The sequence below is a fragment of the Phaeodactylum tricornutum genome, chromosome 18 (genome assembly GCF_000150955.2).
Source record: "Phaeodactylum tricornutum CCAP 1055/1 chromosome 18, whole genome shotgun sequence".
Taxonomy (NCBI): Eukaryota; Bacillariophyta; class Bacillariophyceae; order Surirellales; family Neidiaceae; genus Phaeodactylum; species Phaeodactylum tricornutum.
In genome coordinates this window covers 93,896-113,305 of record NC_011686.1, presented here as the reverse complement: position 1 = coordinate 113,305, position 19,410 = coordinate 93,896, and the positions used below count along the sequence as shown (strand labels likewise).

The following is a 19,410-nucleotide window of genomic DNA, read 5'->3' as shown; positions in this document are numbered from 1 at the left end:
GTTCCACCGACGCACCGCACGATTCCAATTCGGAAAAAGCCGACTCGGAATAATCTCATTCCTTTCCCCAAATTATTCTTCTAGACAAGTCGTTCGTGTTAGCGTGCTTTTACAAAAGAGGGGCACGTACTGTTACATTCGTTACCACTGTAGCCGCGTCAAAAGCTGTAGGCCTAGATAGTTCAAGAGTTCCCTATCCATTTACCAGGATATGACAATTAATGAAACGCCAACAAGAGGGCTGCACCAGCTAAGGGTAAGACCAGATTGTCGATTTGCGTCGTGCAAGCTTCTAGCAGGGTCGTACCAATCACGGCCGGCAACCAAACCGCCACGGTCCGCCAGTCCAGCGGATCCGGTAAAAGGCAACCGACGCTGATCAACATCACGACCAGGAGACCCACCAGCATGGCCAAGGACCCTTCCAGAGTCCGACCGTGCGTTGCGGTGGGGGACCCTATGACGTCGTTCCATCGGGTACGTCCCCACGTACGACCCACCACCGCGGCCAACGCGTCGCCGACTCCCAAAACCCAAACGCCCCACAACGGTAGCAAATATTGTACGGACCGACGCGAGGCAGAGGCCTCAAAGTCGCCGTCGGGCTGGGTCGGCACCGGGAGACTGTTGGATATCCACAGAGGGAGGCCACATCCTACAATGAGGGCGGCGTGTGATATCAGCAGTGTATGGGACTGATCCTTGGAAATGTCCAAGTAGCGTTGATAAAATCTGGACACTGTCGGTGCCGATGGTCGGATGCATTCCAAGACCATCAATACACAGAGTGCGACCGCGTAGGACAACGAAAGTAGCTCGGGCGCCGCGATGGTGACGGGGGCAAAAAGGAGAATAGCCACGACGTGGAACCATTTTCGCGTAATGACCGGACTGATACGGTCCGATACGGGAGCTAGCGGAAGGGTCACGGCCAAAACCACAGCCCAGTAGAGAAGCCAATGAAAACGGGGTCGTGTTTCGGTTAGCAATCCCCACGGATCGGTTTTGGTTGTGATGACGCCGGTGGTTGGTGCTTCGGTATCACGCAGAAAGGCCAACAACCAATAGATCAATTTGGGAAATTTCCGGACCTCCAAGTTGGAAACATTCGAGATGGCGAGCTCGATACCGATCAATGGGATCGAGGCGAGTGCGGCGAGTTGGATCACGACGGGTCGCTTACAGTAAGGCCATCGCGCTACCGTCACACATCCACATCCACAGGCCAAAACACCCGACAAGGCCACATAATGGTGCATATTTTCTTCGTGAATGTCGGATGTTTCCCAAGTACCAAACACCGCTATCGCAATTGTTGTGAGGGCGGTAATCAGTGTCCATTCACCCTGCGTCAATACTCCGTGAAGTGACGGAACGTACGAGATTGTCAATGCCAGAACCAACCAAGTGACCAAAAATCCAATACTCGAACCTACCGGTAGATCTGAGGCCACCATTAGAGCTGCGGCAATGCCGAGATTGGAGACACTCGGCGCTAACCCGACAAAATTTCCTACGATGATGAGCATCCCAAACCGTCCGCAATCCGTTTCACGATCGGCAGAAAAGCCGTCCATAGTTTGTAGCAGCAATGGAAGAAGCACATACGCCATGGATCTTCCGGAAACACTATTGGTGTAACCGTTCCCGGGTAATCGCCACATTGATCGGGTCGCTACCGCTTCGCCTTTGTCGGCGGTGTGAGGCCGAACGAGTTCCGCGACGACACCCGAAAGAGTAACGAAGGAATAGATTGAGTTCCATCGGGACTGACTGTAAACGAGAGGCAGAAATGCCAGGACAGTCCAAAATATTCCTTCTATATCCCGCAAGCGGTTGTAAGAACTTTCCGTCGGTCTCGCAGGTCGGTTCATTGTATGGCCATTGTCGCAGTTCACTATCGGTTCCAAGAGAAGATTGTATACGGTGCTTGTTATTTTTCTTTTTGCGTGGAACAAGAACTCCGGGTTTTGAATCAGGAAATCGGGGAATTTCTACTGCAATAACGTAAGACGCGGTCCCTCTCTACAGCATTATCGATATTCCCGCAATCTATCGTCCATCCAATCACAATCTGCCAAAAAGAGACTCAAACGGGTTTCAATTCCGAAAGATAAGGAGATAAACGGATTCGTAGACAAATATTAGGGCGGCGTTTCATCCTTTCGGGGATCAACGTTGCCCACAAATTCGATGAGATGCCGCAATCAGTATCACTGTCAGTATACCGCAACTGCGATTCATTTATTTTCTGAACCCATCATGGCGTCCCCAAATGCGATAGACCCGCACCAGCCGACGCGTTCAGGTTCGTCCCAAGGGCTTCCGCAGTCTTCGAGATCCAGAGACCAATCCATGCGCATAAGTCCGTCGAATGGAGACTCTGACTGCCAACAATGGCGTCCCTTCGCGCTCCCTTCGAATCGAGATGCGAGTTACGTGCAAAAGAGTGCTGGCTCGCAAGTAACGCGTCTCGACGAAGTCAAAACAGTTTTGCCGACAAACTTTGCCACTGCACCAATCTTTCGTGGTGTACCGGCCATTCAACCCGGAGAGAACTTTTGTTCCTCGACAACGGGCCTGGCAAGTACATCTCCTGAAGAATTAAAGCCCTCATCGGACTGTGTTCGTAGAGGCGGAGCTACATCCGAATCGACGTATTTGGACCATCTGGTTGATATGAGCAGTATCAACAGTTCCTTCTACAACGAAGTTGGTGCTGGTACTAGTCCCAATACTGATCCTAGTCCTGGTCTTCCAATTGGATGCTCTCCAGTTTCAACGAGACAGAGCGGCAAGGAATCCCAGCCCTTCCTGCCGACATCTTTGCCCATTTCGTTCCGTGATCTGGCCTCGGGAATACCCGGGGAAGTCAAGTCCAATTTTCTGACTGGCGAACCCTTACTTATGGATGAGGATGATTTGTCCATATCTATCGAAGATGAAACCAATGCTCACTTCAACGATACTAATTCGGTGAACTTGGACCCAACAAAAAATACAGCAGCAAAGAAAACGCCTTCGCGCACGTTACGTCCCATTTCCACTTCTAGAAATTCGTCATCCCTTAAGAAAGGATCGACGATTAACGCACGTTCCCGTAAACGCAAGAAAACACCCTCCGTCTCAACGATCTCCCATCGGGACGAGAATTTTTTGGGCAGGAAGCCCAAGTTTGTCAAAGACCCTGTGTTTTTGAACTCGGCGCCCAGCTCCAACTCTATCTCAAGCAGGCAGAAAAGGGCGACTCTTGAGTTAGTAGGTCCCGACGCGCCCCAAATGCAAACTCTATGGCGCATGTTAGCCTTTCTCGAAGGTAACCCCAATCCAACATTCTCGACTGTAGCTAGCGATGTCCGGAAGGAGATTGCTCTCTGTACAAAGCGTCATCTGGATGGGGAGCACCGCTTCCGTCACTTACCCGGTGCCATCTTTGAGCGTCTCGTAGCCCAGTTCGGAGGTGATTGGTTTCGGGTGGTGTTTTTAGAATCTCAAACTCCCAATCGTACGGTGAGAAAGAAGTCTGTCGAACCTTTCGATGGTGCAGGTGCACTTGCGAAGGTTGGTGTGCAATCAAACCCTTGCAAGAGAGTCACGGACCATCTCTCGAGCCATGTCCCGAAGAGCAGAGGCAGTCTTTCAATCAATCCCACAGATAGGCTTGTTGATACTCTGGTGATAAGCGAAGCAGAACAAGGACGCACAGAGACCTCTCCCTTGAAAACAGTCAAAGATGGCAGTGTTGATAAGAAAGAAGCCTTAGGTCGAGGCAGCACAGCAGGTGTCCAACTTATCGAGGCACCCTCAACCATGACGAAGGAATCGTCACCCAAAGCTCGCACATCGACAGTGATGGAAGAATCCGAGCATCCATCACTTGCAAAGTATGAGAATCCTGCGAATGCTACGCTGCCAATCACAGGAAATACAAAGGCTAGCCCTAACATCGTCTTGGAAGGCTTGGTAGAAAACGTATTGCGGGGGAATGTGGTTTTAGCGCCAGTGGGCCACAACACACAAATTCCAACGGCACCCGAATTGTGCGTCGCGTACGGTTACTTTCTCGGACAGCGCGGATCCTTGTCTCCAGCACTTCCGTTGTCGCCATTGTGCAAGTCTCGGCCTCGCCACGAGGAACAATTACTTTGCCAGGCTCGCACGGGATCGGCACTCGTCAGTGACTTGTCCCGTCCGGAACGATACACCTTTTGGAAAGCTTTGTGGACATTGCAATCCGACGAAGCGACTGCTTTCGCAAACACGGTGTAGTCGTGACAATAAGAGCAGCAAGTCATAGACGGGGTTGCAAGTGGCTATGAAACAGCTCAGATTTCGGTGCCAACAGAGTGGCTACCGAAAACGACGGCAACATAAATGCAATGATGAGTGTGCCGTGTCGACTATTAATACGCCTGGTGCGCAGTAAAATAAAATTGGGAAGTATTTCTAAATGTTCAAGCAACTTGTTCGGTACTTTGTGTGGTGCAAGACAACTGCCGAGTATTGTACTGCGAAAGTCTCGACACTGCCAAGAAATTAGTTTTCAGGCCGGATCAAAGTAGCTGTTACAGCAGCTGGAGTGAAAAGCTTGAAGCCGTTATCACTCTGCCCGAGTGGGAAGGGATTGTAGACGTAGAGGATACTTTGCGTTCGTATTGGTCGTTTCATCCTTGGTTGGCCTTCCTAGGTCGCCCTTGTTGTTGTGCTAGGTTGTGGCAAGGAGTTTACATTAGGATGCAAGAGAGGTGATGCCATATGTCATGTCAATGTCATTACGACTGTTATTCGTGACCCGGCAACGGACATGTTTTCTGGTTCACGGATATTATCCGGGTACTCACATGCACTTGCTGTTGGGACAAAATGAGCCCAAACCCAAAACCCATTCCTGTGATCACCCCTCAACCCTACTTTCGGCATTGCGCCCGCAAAGAATGACCTGTTGCGCGTATTCGTCTTTGCCGTTGCCGCTCGAACCTTTTACTTCCAAACGCATTTTCTAGACACATTCCTTCGAAGCCCTCGGGTCACGTTCCTCTCTACAGCCGTCGTTGTCACTTGCAAACAGGATTTGTAGTGTTCACTACTCTGGTGTGTTTCTGAGCAGGTGCAGGGCTGAATTTTATCTAGCCTAGAACCTTCGTTGCGTTGCGTTGCCTTTGCGCTCCACCGTGAGCTCGATGGAGGCCAGCGACTCGCGCACGGCGGCTGCCGATGCTGCCTTGTTGTTGGATCGTATTGTCTCCGCCAGTACGTCGCAGGATATGGTGTCTAGTTTAGAAGCTATTGAAGACGCTTTGAAAGCACGGACGCTCGATCCGAAAGAGATTGTACGCGCGGACGAGGATTCTTCCATTCTCCCAGTGCTCTTGACTCTGATACAGACTTCCCAGTGGCGCGATCTGCCAGTGGAAGACGCTCCCACACTAGTCACGCGCGTTTACCACACCCTCACTACCCTTACGACGTCGTCGTCTCCTCAACAAGACGCCAAAGAAATATGCGACACTCTGCTGCGGCAGCCTTCCCCCGGTCGCTGGCTGGAAGCCTTGATTGACGTTTCTTGTAGCTCCGGTAGTGCGGGTGCTACGCAAGGTCTGGCGACCGTTTCTCCGTACGCCCGTGTTATGGCGCTGCAAATTATTGAACACACTGCGCGAACGTCTCCCAAAATTACGCAAACGCAATTGTTACAGGCCCCCAACGGCTTGCATCGTCTCGGGGATTTGTTGCAACCGGCACCCATTGCACAGCCCGGGGACGCATTCGACCGAGCGCTTTACGACGAACAGGTTCGGAATCAGGCACTGTTGCTGGCAGCCACCCTCTCCCGTTGGAGTGCCGTCGCGAAAGTATGGATGTTTGACGAAGTGGGTGACGTGGTGGCACAATTGGCGATTCAAGAAGGTGGCTTGACCGGAGGCAACGTCATTGTGCTCGACTGTGTCCAATTGTTGGCGCAATTGCTCTCTCACGATGCTGCCTTGGCGGATCTAGTCCTACAGTCGCCTACTCTGGGACCAAATCTTGCCAGGCTTTTGGATTTGCGGCAAGCTGCTCAGTTTCAGAGTCCCACCTCCACCGGGACCCGTGAGTCTACCAAAACTCTGGGAAACGTACCGTCGACGTCTGACGACCTGGATGACTTGCTGGCCACTCCCGATCCAAAAGTCTCTACTTTGCAGTCTCAAGAGGAGGTCAGTTCCAAGATTATCGTGCCCCGTTTGACACCACCGGAAGAAAAAATTGTGACGGCCGTCTTGGACATTTTGGCCGTCGTCCTCGAATCGGAAGCGGTGCGGAATGTGGTTTGGACCAAGCAGAAGCCGCTGGTTAGTTTGGTATGGGAGCTCGCCTTGATCGCCCCACCGCCGCCCAATTCCCCCTATCCCTGTGCAGTTCCTTCCATCACCCTCCAACAGCGCGCTCTGCACGTCACAGCCCTATATTTGAATAATCGCGATACACTGGACCGGCACAACGGAGTCGATCGACTCTTGTATCTGGTGTGTACCGGGGGTATGGGTACGCGTTTGGATCAACGCTTGGCCATATCCTTCTCGGCTCTTCATGTGCTCCGCCGGACCTTGGGCGATACGCAAACGCACGAGATGCTTCTCCACACACTCGCACCACCTATGGAAGATGTCTCTATGGATGACGAAAACGATGAGGCCGGCTCCACTCCTCGAGGCCCTAAGCCTCCCTTGACGGTGGTGCCCAAATTGCTCAATACTATTTTTGAAAACTTGCATCTGCTCGACTCGGATAGCGGAGATCGCCACGCGCAAGAGCGCCGCAAAGTCTTTTTGGCTGGTGCGCTCGGCGGCCTGAGTTTGTTTGCCACGGACGAGGCCTCGAGGTCCATGATGTTGCGCTTTTCTTCTCCGGACGGTAAATCGTTACTCGAAGCTCTTATGGAAGCCCTGGAAGCCGAAGCAGAAATTACCGACAAGAGCTCCCAAAACGATGACTTTATCCGGTTGGTCATCATGCGGTTTCTGGCACACTGGATAACGGAAGCTCCCATGGTGGTCCACGCGCTATTGTCGTCCCCTCATAGTACTGTGCTGACAGAGATGGTATCGGGAAAGTCACGTGTTGCCGTTCTCACCAGTTTGCTTCTGGGTTTGGCCATGGAACACTTGAACGACGAGTCGCAGTGCGGAGGATGGACACGTTCTGGGCTACTCGAAACGTTTGCGCAACGTGGTGGTGGTATCAGCAAATTTATGAATCGCCTGGAAAGTTTCAAAACCGAAACAGATCTACCCTGGTCGGGTTGCGCTTTGGAAAAGAGAACGTGGGATACTTGGTACGACAAATCGGTCTTGATGGTACGCAAGCGAGTGGTCCAGGAATTGACCCTGAGTGGTGACGATAGCGATGAAGGGGACGCAGAAGATAGAGAGAGTGAAATCGGTCCTGATTCCAAGGATGACCATGACTCTAGAGGAAATGCTCGGATGCTGCAGAGAATTGTAGCTCAGCAAGCCGCGGAGATTGAATTGTTGCGCGACGCTGTGACCGAGTCCAAGCTACAGTTGAATTTACAGGGTAAGGCATACTTTATGGTGCAACTTATTAGGTCTTCCATGCGTGAACCTGCCTAACCCTCGCCACATCCATCTTGTGTGTTGGGCTTTCTAGAAAACCAACTTAATGTGTGGGAACGTCGGATGGAATCAACGCCAACGGAGCTCGACACCTTGTTAAACGAGTACACGGCTAGAAACGCCGAACTCGATGGGAGGGTTGCAATGCTTGAAGACGAATTGCGCCGCAAAGACGAAGCGTACCAACGCGAGCTCGCTTCTCGAGACGGACAAATAGGCGCTGTTGAGAAAGAATTAGATGATACGATGGCTCGAGAAGTTGAAGCTAGGGAAGAGCGCGACAGCTTGCGCGAAGACATGACCGCATTGAGTCAGGCATATTCCAGTTTGGAAGAGGAATTTCGTCGACAATCGGAGCAGAGTCAAAGGGCTCTATCCACACCCGGTAATGAAGAGAATCGCCAGGCTCCTGACGGGATGGCAGAACCGAACACCCCTGGCGGAATCGAAGTTGCAACTCTACGAGCGGAGAATTCAAGGCTTCGAGATGATGCTCGTGCGGCAGATGAATGGATGACTATGGCAGTAGAGCGCATGAATAATATGGGGGCGGTAAATGCAGCGTTGGAACAGCAATCTCTGGCATTGAAGGAAGAATTGGAGCGAGCTGTGGCAGATCTATCGAGCTCGGATGCGAATGCGACTGAGGTTCTTCTCCATGAAAAGCAGCTCTTTGAAAATAAACTTTGTGACTTGCGCGCGTCTCTGCAAGGAGAGCTCGCAGAGTCGACGCAGCGCTGTAAGGAGCTTGAGATAGAGGTGAGCGACAAAGCGTCACAGCTACATGAAGCCAACGAACGGGCGGCCATGACTGCGGAGTACGTAGATCAACTAACGTTTTTAAAGACGTCTCTGGAGGAAGAGGTGCTGGCATTGCAAGAACAAAACAGGAGAACAAATGCCGACGCTTTGACCGGTGATGCATCTCTCATTGCACGGTTGGAGGCTGAGCTCTCGGAGGTTCAATCTTCGTCGGACAAAAAGCTTGAGGAGATGCGAAATCACTGTGAAACATTAGACTTCAATGTTGCCGAGGCCGCCGACAACTCAGCGAAGCTTCAGAAAGCAGATGAATGGATGGCGATGGCAACAGAGCGAATGGACAAGGTGACGTCTGCCAATCAGGCATTGGAGGCGGAAGTCCTCTCGTTGAGGGGTCAGCTTGTAGTCGCTACTAATCAAGAAGACATTTTTTCGCCAGATCACGATCAGATCACAAAAACAGTGCTGGAAGAAGAATTAGCCCGGCAGCGAATGTTTTTTGAGGCAAAGATCATCGAACTCGAGAATCGGTACGGAGCGATTCGACTCAAAAGCAATCACGGACGAGAGCGCCGCAAATATAACCAAAGGAAATCAGCCGGAGATTCAGAAGGAATTCGCAAACGCGGAAGCTGAGATCATCGGAGAGATATCTTTACTTGAGCAGTCAAACAATGAACTCCAGAGAATAGAAAATGAGGCCAGTTCTCTTGCTGAAGAACGAGACCAGCTACAGGGTTTTGCGAAGGAGCTATCCGAGGACGCACTATCCTCGGAGCAGCAAGCTTCCCAAGCTCATGAATTGGCCCATCTGCGTTCCGAACTCGCATCCGTTGCGAACCGGGAGCAATCCGAAATTTATAAGCGAGAATCCCGGATCAGAGCGTTGGAGGCAAGACTGGACGGGGGATTAGGCGTGTATACGGTGGAAGACATCCTCAGTCGGGAAGCCGAGATATCACAGCTACGTGAAGCAAACGAGGCTGCTCAGGAATGGATGGCAAAAGCTGTTGAGCACCACCGACTCTTGTCAGACCAGGTTGGATCCCTTTCTCAAGAAGTTTCTGCACTGAACTGCAAGCTGAGACAACGCGACGAGACGGATCCTGCTTCATCTCAGATCTCAGGGATCTCCGCGCCTGAAGTTGAGGATCGAATTCGTGTTGCAGTTGAACAGCTTCACAAAGATCTTGACGATCGAATTGCCCACATTGCCAGCATGGAAATCGATATAGCCGCTTTGAAGAGACAGCTTAGAGAGAAGGAACATATCGAAACAGCGTTGAAAAAAGCCGAATCCGAGATCAATAGGCGTGAAGAAGCAATCCGTCAACTTTACTTGCAGTTGGAAGATTATTCAGAACAGCGCAATGAGGTCTCTAAATTGAAGGCGGAACGAGATTCGCTACGTGGACAACTAGAGGCAAGTAGCAGCGAAATTCTAATTTTACTTTCTCGCGTATCTGGAATCGAGAGCATGGAAGGTGACCTAGCTGTAAAAGACTTGGAGATTGCACGTCTCGAAAGTTCAATTGAAAAATTGCAACGGAATCTTTATACCCAAGATCCAGGACTCAGTGAAAGTGACGAAGCCTCTAAATCTCATGTCGAGGGAAGTCGACTTCGGTCTCGCGTACTCGAGCTGGAGGAACTGTTGCAAGCCTCGTCCGAGAGCGCTGATTCCCAGCAGCAGGAGGACCGTGTCACCGAGTTGGAGAGTAGGTTGGAATCGCTCCGGCAGCAGCTAGAGGACCAAGAAGCCGATGCTAGCAATGTTATCTCTGAATGGCAGCAAAGCTATGCTGTGCTTGAGACGGAAAAAATCGAGCTGGAAAGCCGGTTGTCGACAGCCGACAATGTCGCCGCGGGTGAGCTGTCTTCCGAAAAGCACACACTGCCCGAAGAGGTGGATCGACTTCGGTCCCGCGTACTCGAGCTGGAGGAACTGTTGCAAGCCTCGTCCGAGAGCGCTGATTCTCAGCAGCAGGAGGACCGTGTCACCGAGTTGGAGAGTAGGTTGGAATCGCTCCGGCAGCAGCTAGAGGACCAAGAAGCCGATGCTAGCAATGTTATCTCTGAATGGCAGCAAAGCTATGCTGTGCTTGAGACGGAAAAAATCGAGCTCGAAAGCCGGTTGTCGACAGCCGAGAATGTCGCCGCGGGTGAGCTGTCTTCCGAAAAGCACACACTGCCCGAAGAGGTGGATCGACTTCGGTCCCGCGTACTCGAGCTGGAGGAACTGTTGCAAGCCTCGTCCGAGAGCGCTGATTCTCAGCAGCAGGAGGACCGTGTCACCGAGTTGGAGAGTAGGTTGGAATCGCTCCGGCAGCAGCTAGAGGACCAAGAAGCCGATGCTAGCAATGTTATCTCTGAATGGCAGCAAAGCTATGCTGTGCTTGAGAAGCACTTGTATCCCTAAGAAATGGCGTGCAACCGCCAGAAAAAGAATGTGCTCAGGAAATTTCTAGTTTGAGAGGGAGGATTGAGGTTTCAGAAGCTGAGAGAAAGCAGTTTGACGAACGTATGGTTGAGTTGAAGTTGACTATACAGGGTTTAAAAGACCAATTAAGGGAGCAAGAAAAAGATACTAGTACCGTTATTGGTCAATGGCAGGCAAGGTACTCCGACTTGCAAGGCCGCAGAGAGGAAGTAGAGACACGACTCGAGAAAGCGCTTTTCGATGCCGAATCGATCTCGCGGACGGAGCGCGACCTTTCAGAGGAGGTGAGCTTTCTGAGGAAACAAGTATGCTTGCTTGAGGCGGCTGCGGAAGACACGGCGAGTCACCTTTTGGCTGCAGACTTGCGTATCAAGGATTATTCACTCCTGCAGGAGGGCCATCAGGAAGCAGAGATTAAAATAGCAGCACTGGCGCAGGCTGAGGGTAAGCTACTTAAGGTCATCGAGCATTTGAAAGAGAAACTCGCAGCATCAGATCACGAAGCAAACATTGAAATACTGCAGTTGAAAGAAAAATTGAAGGAACGGGAGACGTCAAAGGAATTCCTTGAGAGAGAGCTTCTTCAAAAGAAAAAGGAAATTGAAGAAGCAGCTTTCGTTTTGTCACTACGAGAAGATGAGCTTTCGACTTTGAATGATGAGCTTTCGACTTTGAAGGACGAGTATTCAGTAGCTGGGAAGAGCTTGAAAGCTACTGAGGAAAAGATGGTCGTATTTCAAGAAATTGCTTCTCGAGAGCAGGAATCAAACGAAGCGTTGCAACGAAACTTTGAGAGACAAGCTACGGAGCTGAGAAGCGAGGTCAATTGCTTATCAGAAAAGCTTGACAGAGGGGTAACAAGCTACCGTGCATTGGAGCAGAAAAATGAGAGTTTGGAAAATGAACTTTCAGATACAAGAGACTCGTTAGACAAGGAGAAGAAGCGCTCCACAGAACTTCAAGCTAAGTTGGTTGCTTTAACACAGCAATGCGACTCGCTCTCTGTGGACTTGAATTTAGCAACAACGGACAAGTCCGATGAAAATAGTATACTATCGGCAGGGTTAGATGCCGAGCACTTGAGGGTAGTTGACTTGCAGCAAACAATCCAAGAATACGATATTCAGCTTTGCGAGGAACGGAAAGAAGCTGAGGCTGTTATTGCAGAATGGGAAGCGTGCTGCAATCAGCTGGAAGAAAAGACCCTCGAGCAGCAGACGAAAATCCAAGAGATCACTGCGGAACGTGACAAAGCTTTATGCGTCCTCAGCGTGCTTGAAACTGAGACTGCTACAAATTGTAAGCGCGACACTGCATCTCTTTACAACGCGGAACCAAAATATGGACAGCCACAACCCAAAGAGTCATGGCCACCGGTAAACGAGGAAAATTCTGAACGTCGCTCAGATGTTGCATCGGTGAAAGACAACGTCGCATTCGACAAAATGGCTAACGAAGAGGAAACGAGAGATGCCGAAGTAGAAATTCAAGCTCTCATGGTGGAGTCGGAAGAAGTCGTGTCCCAGTGGAAAGGTATGTCCAGGCCTGACTTGGCGCCTAAATGCATTTTAAGCTCACTAACATTGTTTCCTTGGTTCTAGACCGTGTTGAAAAGGTCGAGGCTGTAGAGAGAAATCTGAAAGCTGCTATAAAGGCACTCGAGGACGAGCTTGAAACTCAGGCAGTTGAAGCAAACGACGCTATTTCGAGCTGGGAGCGTCAATTTATGGACGCGGAACACCGAAACCGTGAGCTCGAGGCCCGTTTGGCGGCTATTCAGTCCGTAGACGAAATGAAAGATATGCCTCTTCGTCAAGAGCTTCAAAAGGAACGGTCGAAACGACTGACAGTTGAGGCCTCACTTGCTGCCTTGCAAGGGAAAGCAGAGCAATCCGCAGAGCACTTTGCGTCCCGCCTCGATTCTGGTGTGGCAGAACATTCTCGGGCAAATGAATGTGTAGAAGCCCAGCGGCTGATTGAGCGCTCCCAACTGGAGGAACTTGTACGCGAGCGCGACGATCTCCGCAGTTCACGAGCCCGTATAGAACAGGAACGAGACACTTTAAGAACCCACGCCGGCGAGCTTGAGGACGAAATACAGCAAGCCAAGGATGCGTTACGGCTTCTTACAACGAATGAAATATCAGAAAAGGCTACCGCTTCAGCGGCACAAGCGCTCCGACAGCAAGTGGACGAGCTTCGAGAGCTATTGGAAATGCAGGAGGAAACCATTGCCGACGAACAGAAAAAGCGTGAGGATGCGGAGATAGAAGCCCGTCGTCTCCGGAGCGATATGGCGGCGTTGCTGGGAATGGAAGACACCGAAGACAATATGAGCGAAATTCAACGGCAGACCCTGGACGCGACTGCAAATTTCCAAAGACGAGAGCGGCTGGAAATGGAGGAGCTAAAGGCAGCGCTGACAAGGACTCTAGATGAACTCGACTACGCTCGGCGAACAGAGGAAGAAGTTAAGGAGCGTGTTAGTAGAATGGACCTTCAAGTCACTGTGTACGAACAAGAAATTGTTGCCAGTAAAGCGGATTTGAAAGCCATGAACGAGACAATCAAAGAACTAAGAGGACGCGAGTCGACCTGTCGTTCTTCGCTCGAACACAGAATTGCATCCCTTGAAAATGACAAGGGCGTCCTGAATCGTGCTCATGCCGCTGAAATTGAGAATTTACAGAATACATTGACTCAACTTCACATGGAAAGAGATCGTTTGTTTCAATCTTTAAAAGAGAGCGAACGGAGCAACGAGGCGTTAGTCCAGGCATCTTCTGCGGGAGACCGATCACTTTCTGAGTCATTCAGAGGAGACGAAGTTGTCCAACTACAACTCGAAAAAGCCCAGCTTTTGTCGTCTATTGCGAAAGAACGCTCCAGGGCCGAACATCGTTTGCGAGAAACTCGTGAAGCTGCAAACGCTTCTGCAGAATCCGACGTCATTTTGGAGCGAGAGTTACGGCATGCGTCGGAGATGGCCCTAGCGAATGTGAAGCAAGAGCTCAGGGACCTCCGATTGGAACAGGAACGGATCCTAGCGGCGAGAAGTTCCCCGGCCCGCGTTATTGATGACGCCGAAATGTCCAAGTTATCTGAAGAGCTCGCGACTTTAAAAAGTCACGTCCAAGCTTCGAAGAAAGATAATGATGACCTACGGAGTTATTTGGATGATGCTAATTCCAAGATCAAAAAGCTTACAGAAGAGTGTCGGGATGCCAAGATGCGAGCAAGCCAATTGGAGCGTGAAGGACGCTACGAAGCGCAAGTTCGAGCGGAATTTGCGCGCTTGCAAGCTGCTGATTCTATACGAGACAGTCCTAGCGTCGTTCTTGGCGAAAATCCGGCCGAAAGTAGCGACGACGAGGCGGAGAACAGAAATACAAAGGCGAAGCAATCGTACGCACAAACTTCTCAGCTTTATGATGAGATTCAGCAGCAGAAAGAGGCAATCGAGGAGGAGAGAAATATGTATTTTGAGCTGCTGGCAGAACACGACGATCTCCTGGCCTTACTTGCACAGCACGATTTGGTTCGAACTAGTTTGCACGAAGCTCTGTCGCAAACGGGTGGCCCGGAAGCAGTCGAAAATGCCATTCGCTCCGCTGAAGAAAAGGCGATATCGCAGTACGGCAAATTTGTCAAACTGACATGAACGCGCTTTTGGGATGGAGATACGGAAGTAGTCTCGTTTCGTTAACAATTCAAATTTCAGACTGGTATAGGCTATCTTAAAATGTATGAGTGCGAGTGTTTGGTGCGACAAGAAACAGCTCAGTTCAGAAAATCGAGAATGCGGCATAAGCCCGAATCATCTGCTTGTTGTATAGGAATGGAGAAAAGAAAAGCAACGTTTGCTATATTGATCAATACCCCGTGAAGCAGGCCCACTACCCCTATCGTGTGGATTTGGCAAGCGATAGTGGCACGATATCAGACGAAAGAAGAGTTTGCAATAAAATGTGGGAAATGGAACGCTGTATTGTAACTTGTTGATTGTAACGATGCAAAGTGCTACCGGACGTTGGAGAGGTTGAAAGCTCAACATTTCGCGGTATCGTTGAATGATCTGATGGAAGAGATAGCAAGTACGATGCGGCGACAAAGTAACTGCAAAATTATAGTTATTTATAGGAGGTCTGTCCGTAGCCCGTACCTGTGATCGTCTGGATCCCGAGTTGGTGGGACGACCGGAGCCCATGGTGTCGTTCTCCACCAAAGAAAATGTGGGCTCTTACCACAAGCAGTATTCCCTGTCGTCTTGAATTGACTCGGCTGTTTTTATGAAACAAAGAGTGAATTTACGATCATTCCTTCCGCAAGACAATAACAGTTGGTGCCTAGATCGGAGCCATCTACAGTTAACGCAACATGGGAGTTCCAAAATTCTTTCGTTGGCTTTCCGAGCGCTACCCCAAGGTTATCCAGCGGCATGGCTGTCCGCCCAACGCAGAAACGACGCAGGAGCATTTTGGCACCGATCCGCCCGCGAACATGCCGAAGCCCGATCCATTGTCGACTTGCGGTCTAGCCCCCGAAATCGATCGCCTTTACATCGACATGAATGGAATCATTCACGGCTGTTCGCACAATAACAGCGAAGCCGAAGAGAACGGGGAAGAAGGTGTTGCCAATATTTCGGAAGACGAGATTTTTCGCAATATCTGCTATTATCTGGATAGGGTCGTCAAGGACATTGCCAAGCCCAAGCAACTCGTGTACATGGCAATTGATGGTGTAGCGCCCAGAGCCAAACTCAATCAACAGCGGTCCCGTCGCTATCGTTCGGGAAAAGAAGGTGAGATTGAGCGGACCGTCTACGATGCTCATTTGGAAGCGATGGAACGTGAAAGGGAGCGGAATCGCCAACGCAAGATGGAGGAGACGGGCGACTTTGATGACGAAATCAATCTACACTCACAGAACAGGGACGAGCAACGAGAAGACGAGGAAACGCTCTTGACCGAAGTGGAGCCAGGTCGCTTCACGGGCAAGTTTGAAACACATGAAAGCGACAGTACGTTTGGTTTAGGCGACGAGAGCGCCGACAGTAATATCTTTCATTCCAACGTTATTACACCAGGGACTTCCTTTTTTAGCGAATGTACAAAGCACATCGAGCATTTTATTCAATTCAAGCTTTCGACGGATCCGGCCTGGAAAGATCTGGATATCATTTTTTCTGGGCCAAACGTTCCAGGAGAAGGCGAGCACAAAATCATGGAGTTTATGCGACAGCAAAAATCCAGACCTGACTATGATCCAAATCTTCGGCACTGCATCATGGGACAGGATGGGGATCTAATCATGCTAGGACTGGTAACCCACGAGCCCAATCTCTTTCTCCTACGCGAACAAGTCATTTTTGACCGCCGACGCAACGATCGCTTGGCAGCACACGGACTTGACGCCTACATTCACAATCCTAACTTCGAATTCTTGCACATGAACATTTTACGGGACTACTTTGCTTTTGAGTTTGAAACTTCTAACGTATGGCCTGAGTCGCCCTACGATTTGGAACGGACCATTGATGACTTTGTCTTCATGACCTTTTTTGTGGGGAACGATTTTCTGCCACACATGCCGGCCTTGGACATTGCTGACGAGGCTTTTGATTTACTTTTTTATACTTACCGCTCTCAACGTGAAAAATGGCTCAGCCAAAAGGAAGACCCGTATTTGACGAATGCGGGAAATATCGCCTCGGGCGAACGGCTGGAATCTTTTCTCGGAGTGGTTGGTGCCCACGAGAGTTCCTACTATGACTACAAGAAAAGCACGGAGGATCCTGGAAAGGCACGAACCCTGGAAGCCAAATGGGGGATGGTTACGACACCAAGCGACGAAATTTTAGCCTCCAAGGAACAAGAGGATCGATCACGTTTCAGAGGCATGCTCGAGCAGTCAGTGGAACAAAAACAACGGATTGCGGTTAAAGAACATCTTGATTTTACACCAGTAATGTCTTCCATACCTTCCTACCAAGAGAAGAGTGATAAAGAAGACGATGGCAAAGGGCTTTTCTCTCGAATGGGTCATTTGTTACAGTTTTCGGTACCGGACAAAAAGAATGACACCCAGCAAAAGTTACCTGAGCCTGCGTTCGACGTTACCGATGTCAAAGGAAGATATTATGCAGACAAGTTTGGGTTTTCACCGTTTGACGCAGAAAAACACATCGCTCTGCGAAAAGCTTACGTGGAAGGTCTCGTTTGGAATCTTAAGTACTATTATGAAGGCTGCATTTCTTGGGAATGGTACTATCCATTCCACTATGGACCCATGATATCCGATCTCGTCGGAGTGGATGGCATGTTACGTGAAGTCTCATTTGATGGTAAAATGGGCTCACCGCTTAAACCCTTTGAACAACTCATGGCATGTATGCCCCCTTCTCATTCCCATTTACTTCCTGAACCCTACCGCTGGCTCATGACAGACCCATCGTCGCCGATCAGCCAATTTTACCCGCGTTCGTTCACGGTGGATATGAATGGAAAGAGGTGGCCTTGGGAGGCAGTCGTTATGCTTCCTTTTATTGACTCTGAGCGGCTTTTGTCTGCCGCGAACAGCGTCAGTCCTGAATTGTTGTCTGAGGCGGAAGTGGGGCGAAACGAGTTTAAGGAAAGCGTTGTCTGGTTGAACGACGCTTCTTCAAAACGCGATCTCGAAGCCACAGGTATTGGGAAATGTTTTGACACCGTCAAGGATTGCACAGCAGTATCAATTCCATTTGTATCGTCACAATGGCGATACCCTGGAGTATCTTCCTCGCCGCCAATATTCAAACCTGAAGTGAAGCCAGGCACTCAAGTCCCTCTAAGCGGCTTACCGACGCTTCGGGATGGATCCGTACACAGCATGTGGCGCAAGCGTCTAAAAGTGAATGTACACGGAAACATCAGTCGATACACAACGGCACTTCTGCAACTTCACAATTCGACACCCGAAGGAATTTCTATTTTACAGCTGGCTCCACATTTGATTGGGACTACCATTTTTATAAACTATCCGGTGTTGATTGAGGCCCTTGTCACTGCAGTGTCCGATTCTCAAGGCATACTTCGAGGGGAGGAGGCTCTGCGCCAATGGACTAGTCGAGAATCTACAGGACGCAAATCGCGACTGAAGAAAGTTATAAATGGATACATCACTGGTGAAGGTTACACTGGGACTGGCGGCTTGACGATCACAGAAACAAGAAGTGGGGTCGAAGAGCTCGAAACTTTACTATACGTCCGACCCATAAAAGGTTTGCGAACCATGGCGGATGGCACGGTTGTAAAGTCATTTGCCAAGTTTGAAGTGGAAGTACCTCTATTTGTTAAATCTTGGGCACCAGTGAGCGAGGACAAACGGTTGGAAAGTCTTCCAGCTCTCCTGGAAAAGGATCCTTACAACGCTGCAAAACGAGTACTCACCTATCGCCCAGATGACGAAGATTCGACCAAAGAAAATGTCAATGCCAAGTCTAATCAAAGAAGCAGAGGATATCAAGAAAAGATCGACTTGATTCCCGACGACGAAATTACCGGAATCACAGTACGAGCGACCTCCATGTCCAGTCTTTTGTATGGATTGCCATCACAGTCGCGAGCTTTTGGAACTTTGTCGAAGAAGATGAAGCCAACGTCACGCGAGTTCTGCACGCTGGAGAGACCTGGTTTGAACTGTTTAACATCGAACAGAGCTATCGTGCGTCCAGCTTTTTTCGCAGAAGTGAATCCTTTAAGGACAGCAGCTACATTTCCTAGACGAGGGCGAATTTTTGCTCTTGGAGCGATTTTTGCGTCGCTTTTTTCTAGTGTCGGTGCTATTGAGCTTGGACGTAAAGCCCATTTACAATCCTCGCCAACGGATGACTTCTCTCGCAATAAGTTATTTGCGCAGCGCGAAGCTAGGAATGATGTCCATCTTGGAGACGAGGTGGAGCTATTGCCTCCAGATGTCGGTTCCTATCCGCCACCTCCTCCACTTGAATTTGCACACGGCACGACGACATTGTCTTTTGTGTTTCAGGGAGGGATTGTCGCAGCCGTCGATTCTCGCGCAAGTCTGGGGAGTTTTGTAGGGTCGAAAACCACTCAAAAGGTCTTGCCCATTAATTCGCATATGTTGGGCACTATGGCTGGTGGTGCTGCCGATTGCTCCTTCTGGATTCGGAAGTTGCAGGGTGAGGCCGCCATGCACGTACTGACGCTGGACGGACGCCGAATGTCGGTGGCTCGGGCATCACGGCTTTTGTCCAATGCCTTGTATGACAATCGAAAATTGGGCCTCTCTGTCGGGACTATGGTTATGGGCTTTGACGACACAGAAACAAAATCTAGTCGAGCACGAATATTTTACGTTGACAACTCCGGCACACGCATTGAAGGAGACGTCTTTGCAGTAGGTTCTGGAAGTACTTTTGCCCTGGGTATTTTGGATACAGAGAAGCGTCATGATCTAACGGTGGACGAGGCCGTGGCGTTGGGTCTGAAGGCGATTCGACACGCAACATTTCGGGATGCCTATTCGGGAGGATTCATTAACGTATATTTGATAACTCACGAGCATGGTTGGCAACGCGTCTTCAGTCAA

The 19,410-nt window shown here is 50.1% G+C and overlaps 4 protein-coding genes across 4 annotated transcripts; 3 read left to right on the top strand and 1 right to left on the bottom strand.

Moving 5' to 3' along the window:
* Nucleotides 1-218: 218 nt before the first annotated feature.
* PHATRDRAFT_48523 (predicted protein) lies at nucleotides 219-1,874 on the bottom strand (the record flags this gene model as incomplete). Its single annotated transcript, XM_002182995.1, has 1 exon — nucleotides 219-1,874. The coding sequence occupies one exon, from the start codon at nucleotides 1,872-1,874 to the stop codon at nucleotides 219-221; it is 1,656 nt and encodes a 551-aa protein (XP_002183031.1).
* A 388-nt stretch (nucleotides 1,875-2,262) lies between these two features.
* Nucleotides 2,263-4,269, top strand: PHATRDRAFT_39006 (predicted protein; the record flags this gene model as incomplete). Its single annotated transcript, XM_002183119.1, has 1 exon — nucleotides 2,263-4,269. One exon carries the CDS (start codon nucleotides 2,263-2,265, stop codon nucleotides 4,267-4,269), a length of 2,007 nt encoding a protein of 668 aa, XP_002183155.1.
* A 10,926-nt stretch (nucleotides 4,270-15,195) lies between these two features.
* PHATRDRAFT_15233 (predicted protein) lies at nucleotides 15,196-15,648 on the top strand (the record flags this gene model as incomplete). The annotated part of the gene is made up of 1 exon (XM_002183118.1): nucleotides 15,196-15,648. A coding segment is annotated over one exon (453 nt), but the record flags the coding sequence as incomplete, so codon positions are not given.
* Nucleotides 15,649-18,801: 3,153 nt separating this feature from the next.
* On the top strand, nucleotides 18,802-19,392 carry PHATRDRAFT_5128 (predicted protein; the record flags this gene model as incomplete). The annotated part of the gene is made up of 1 exon (XM_002183117.1): nucleotides 18,802-19,392. A coding segment is annotated over one exon (591 nt), but the record flags the coding sequence as incomplete, so codon positions are not given.
* Nucleotides 19,393-19,410: the final 18 nt, after the last annotated feature.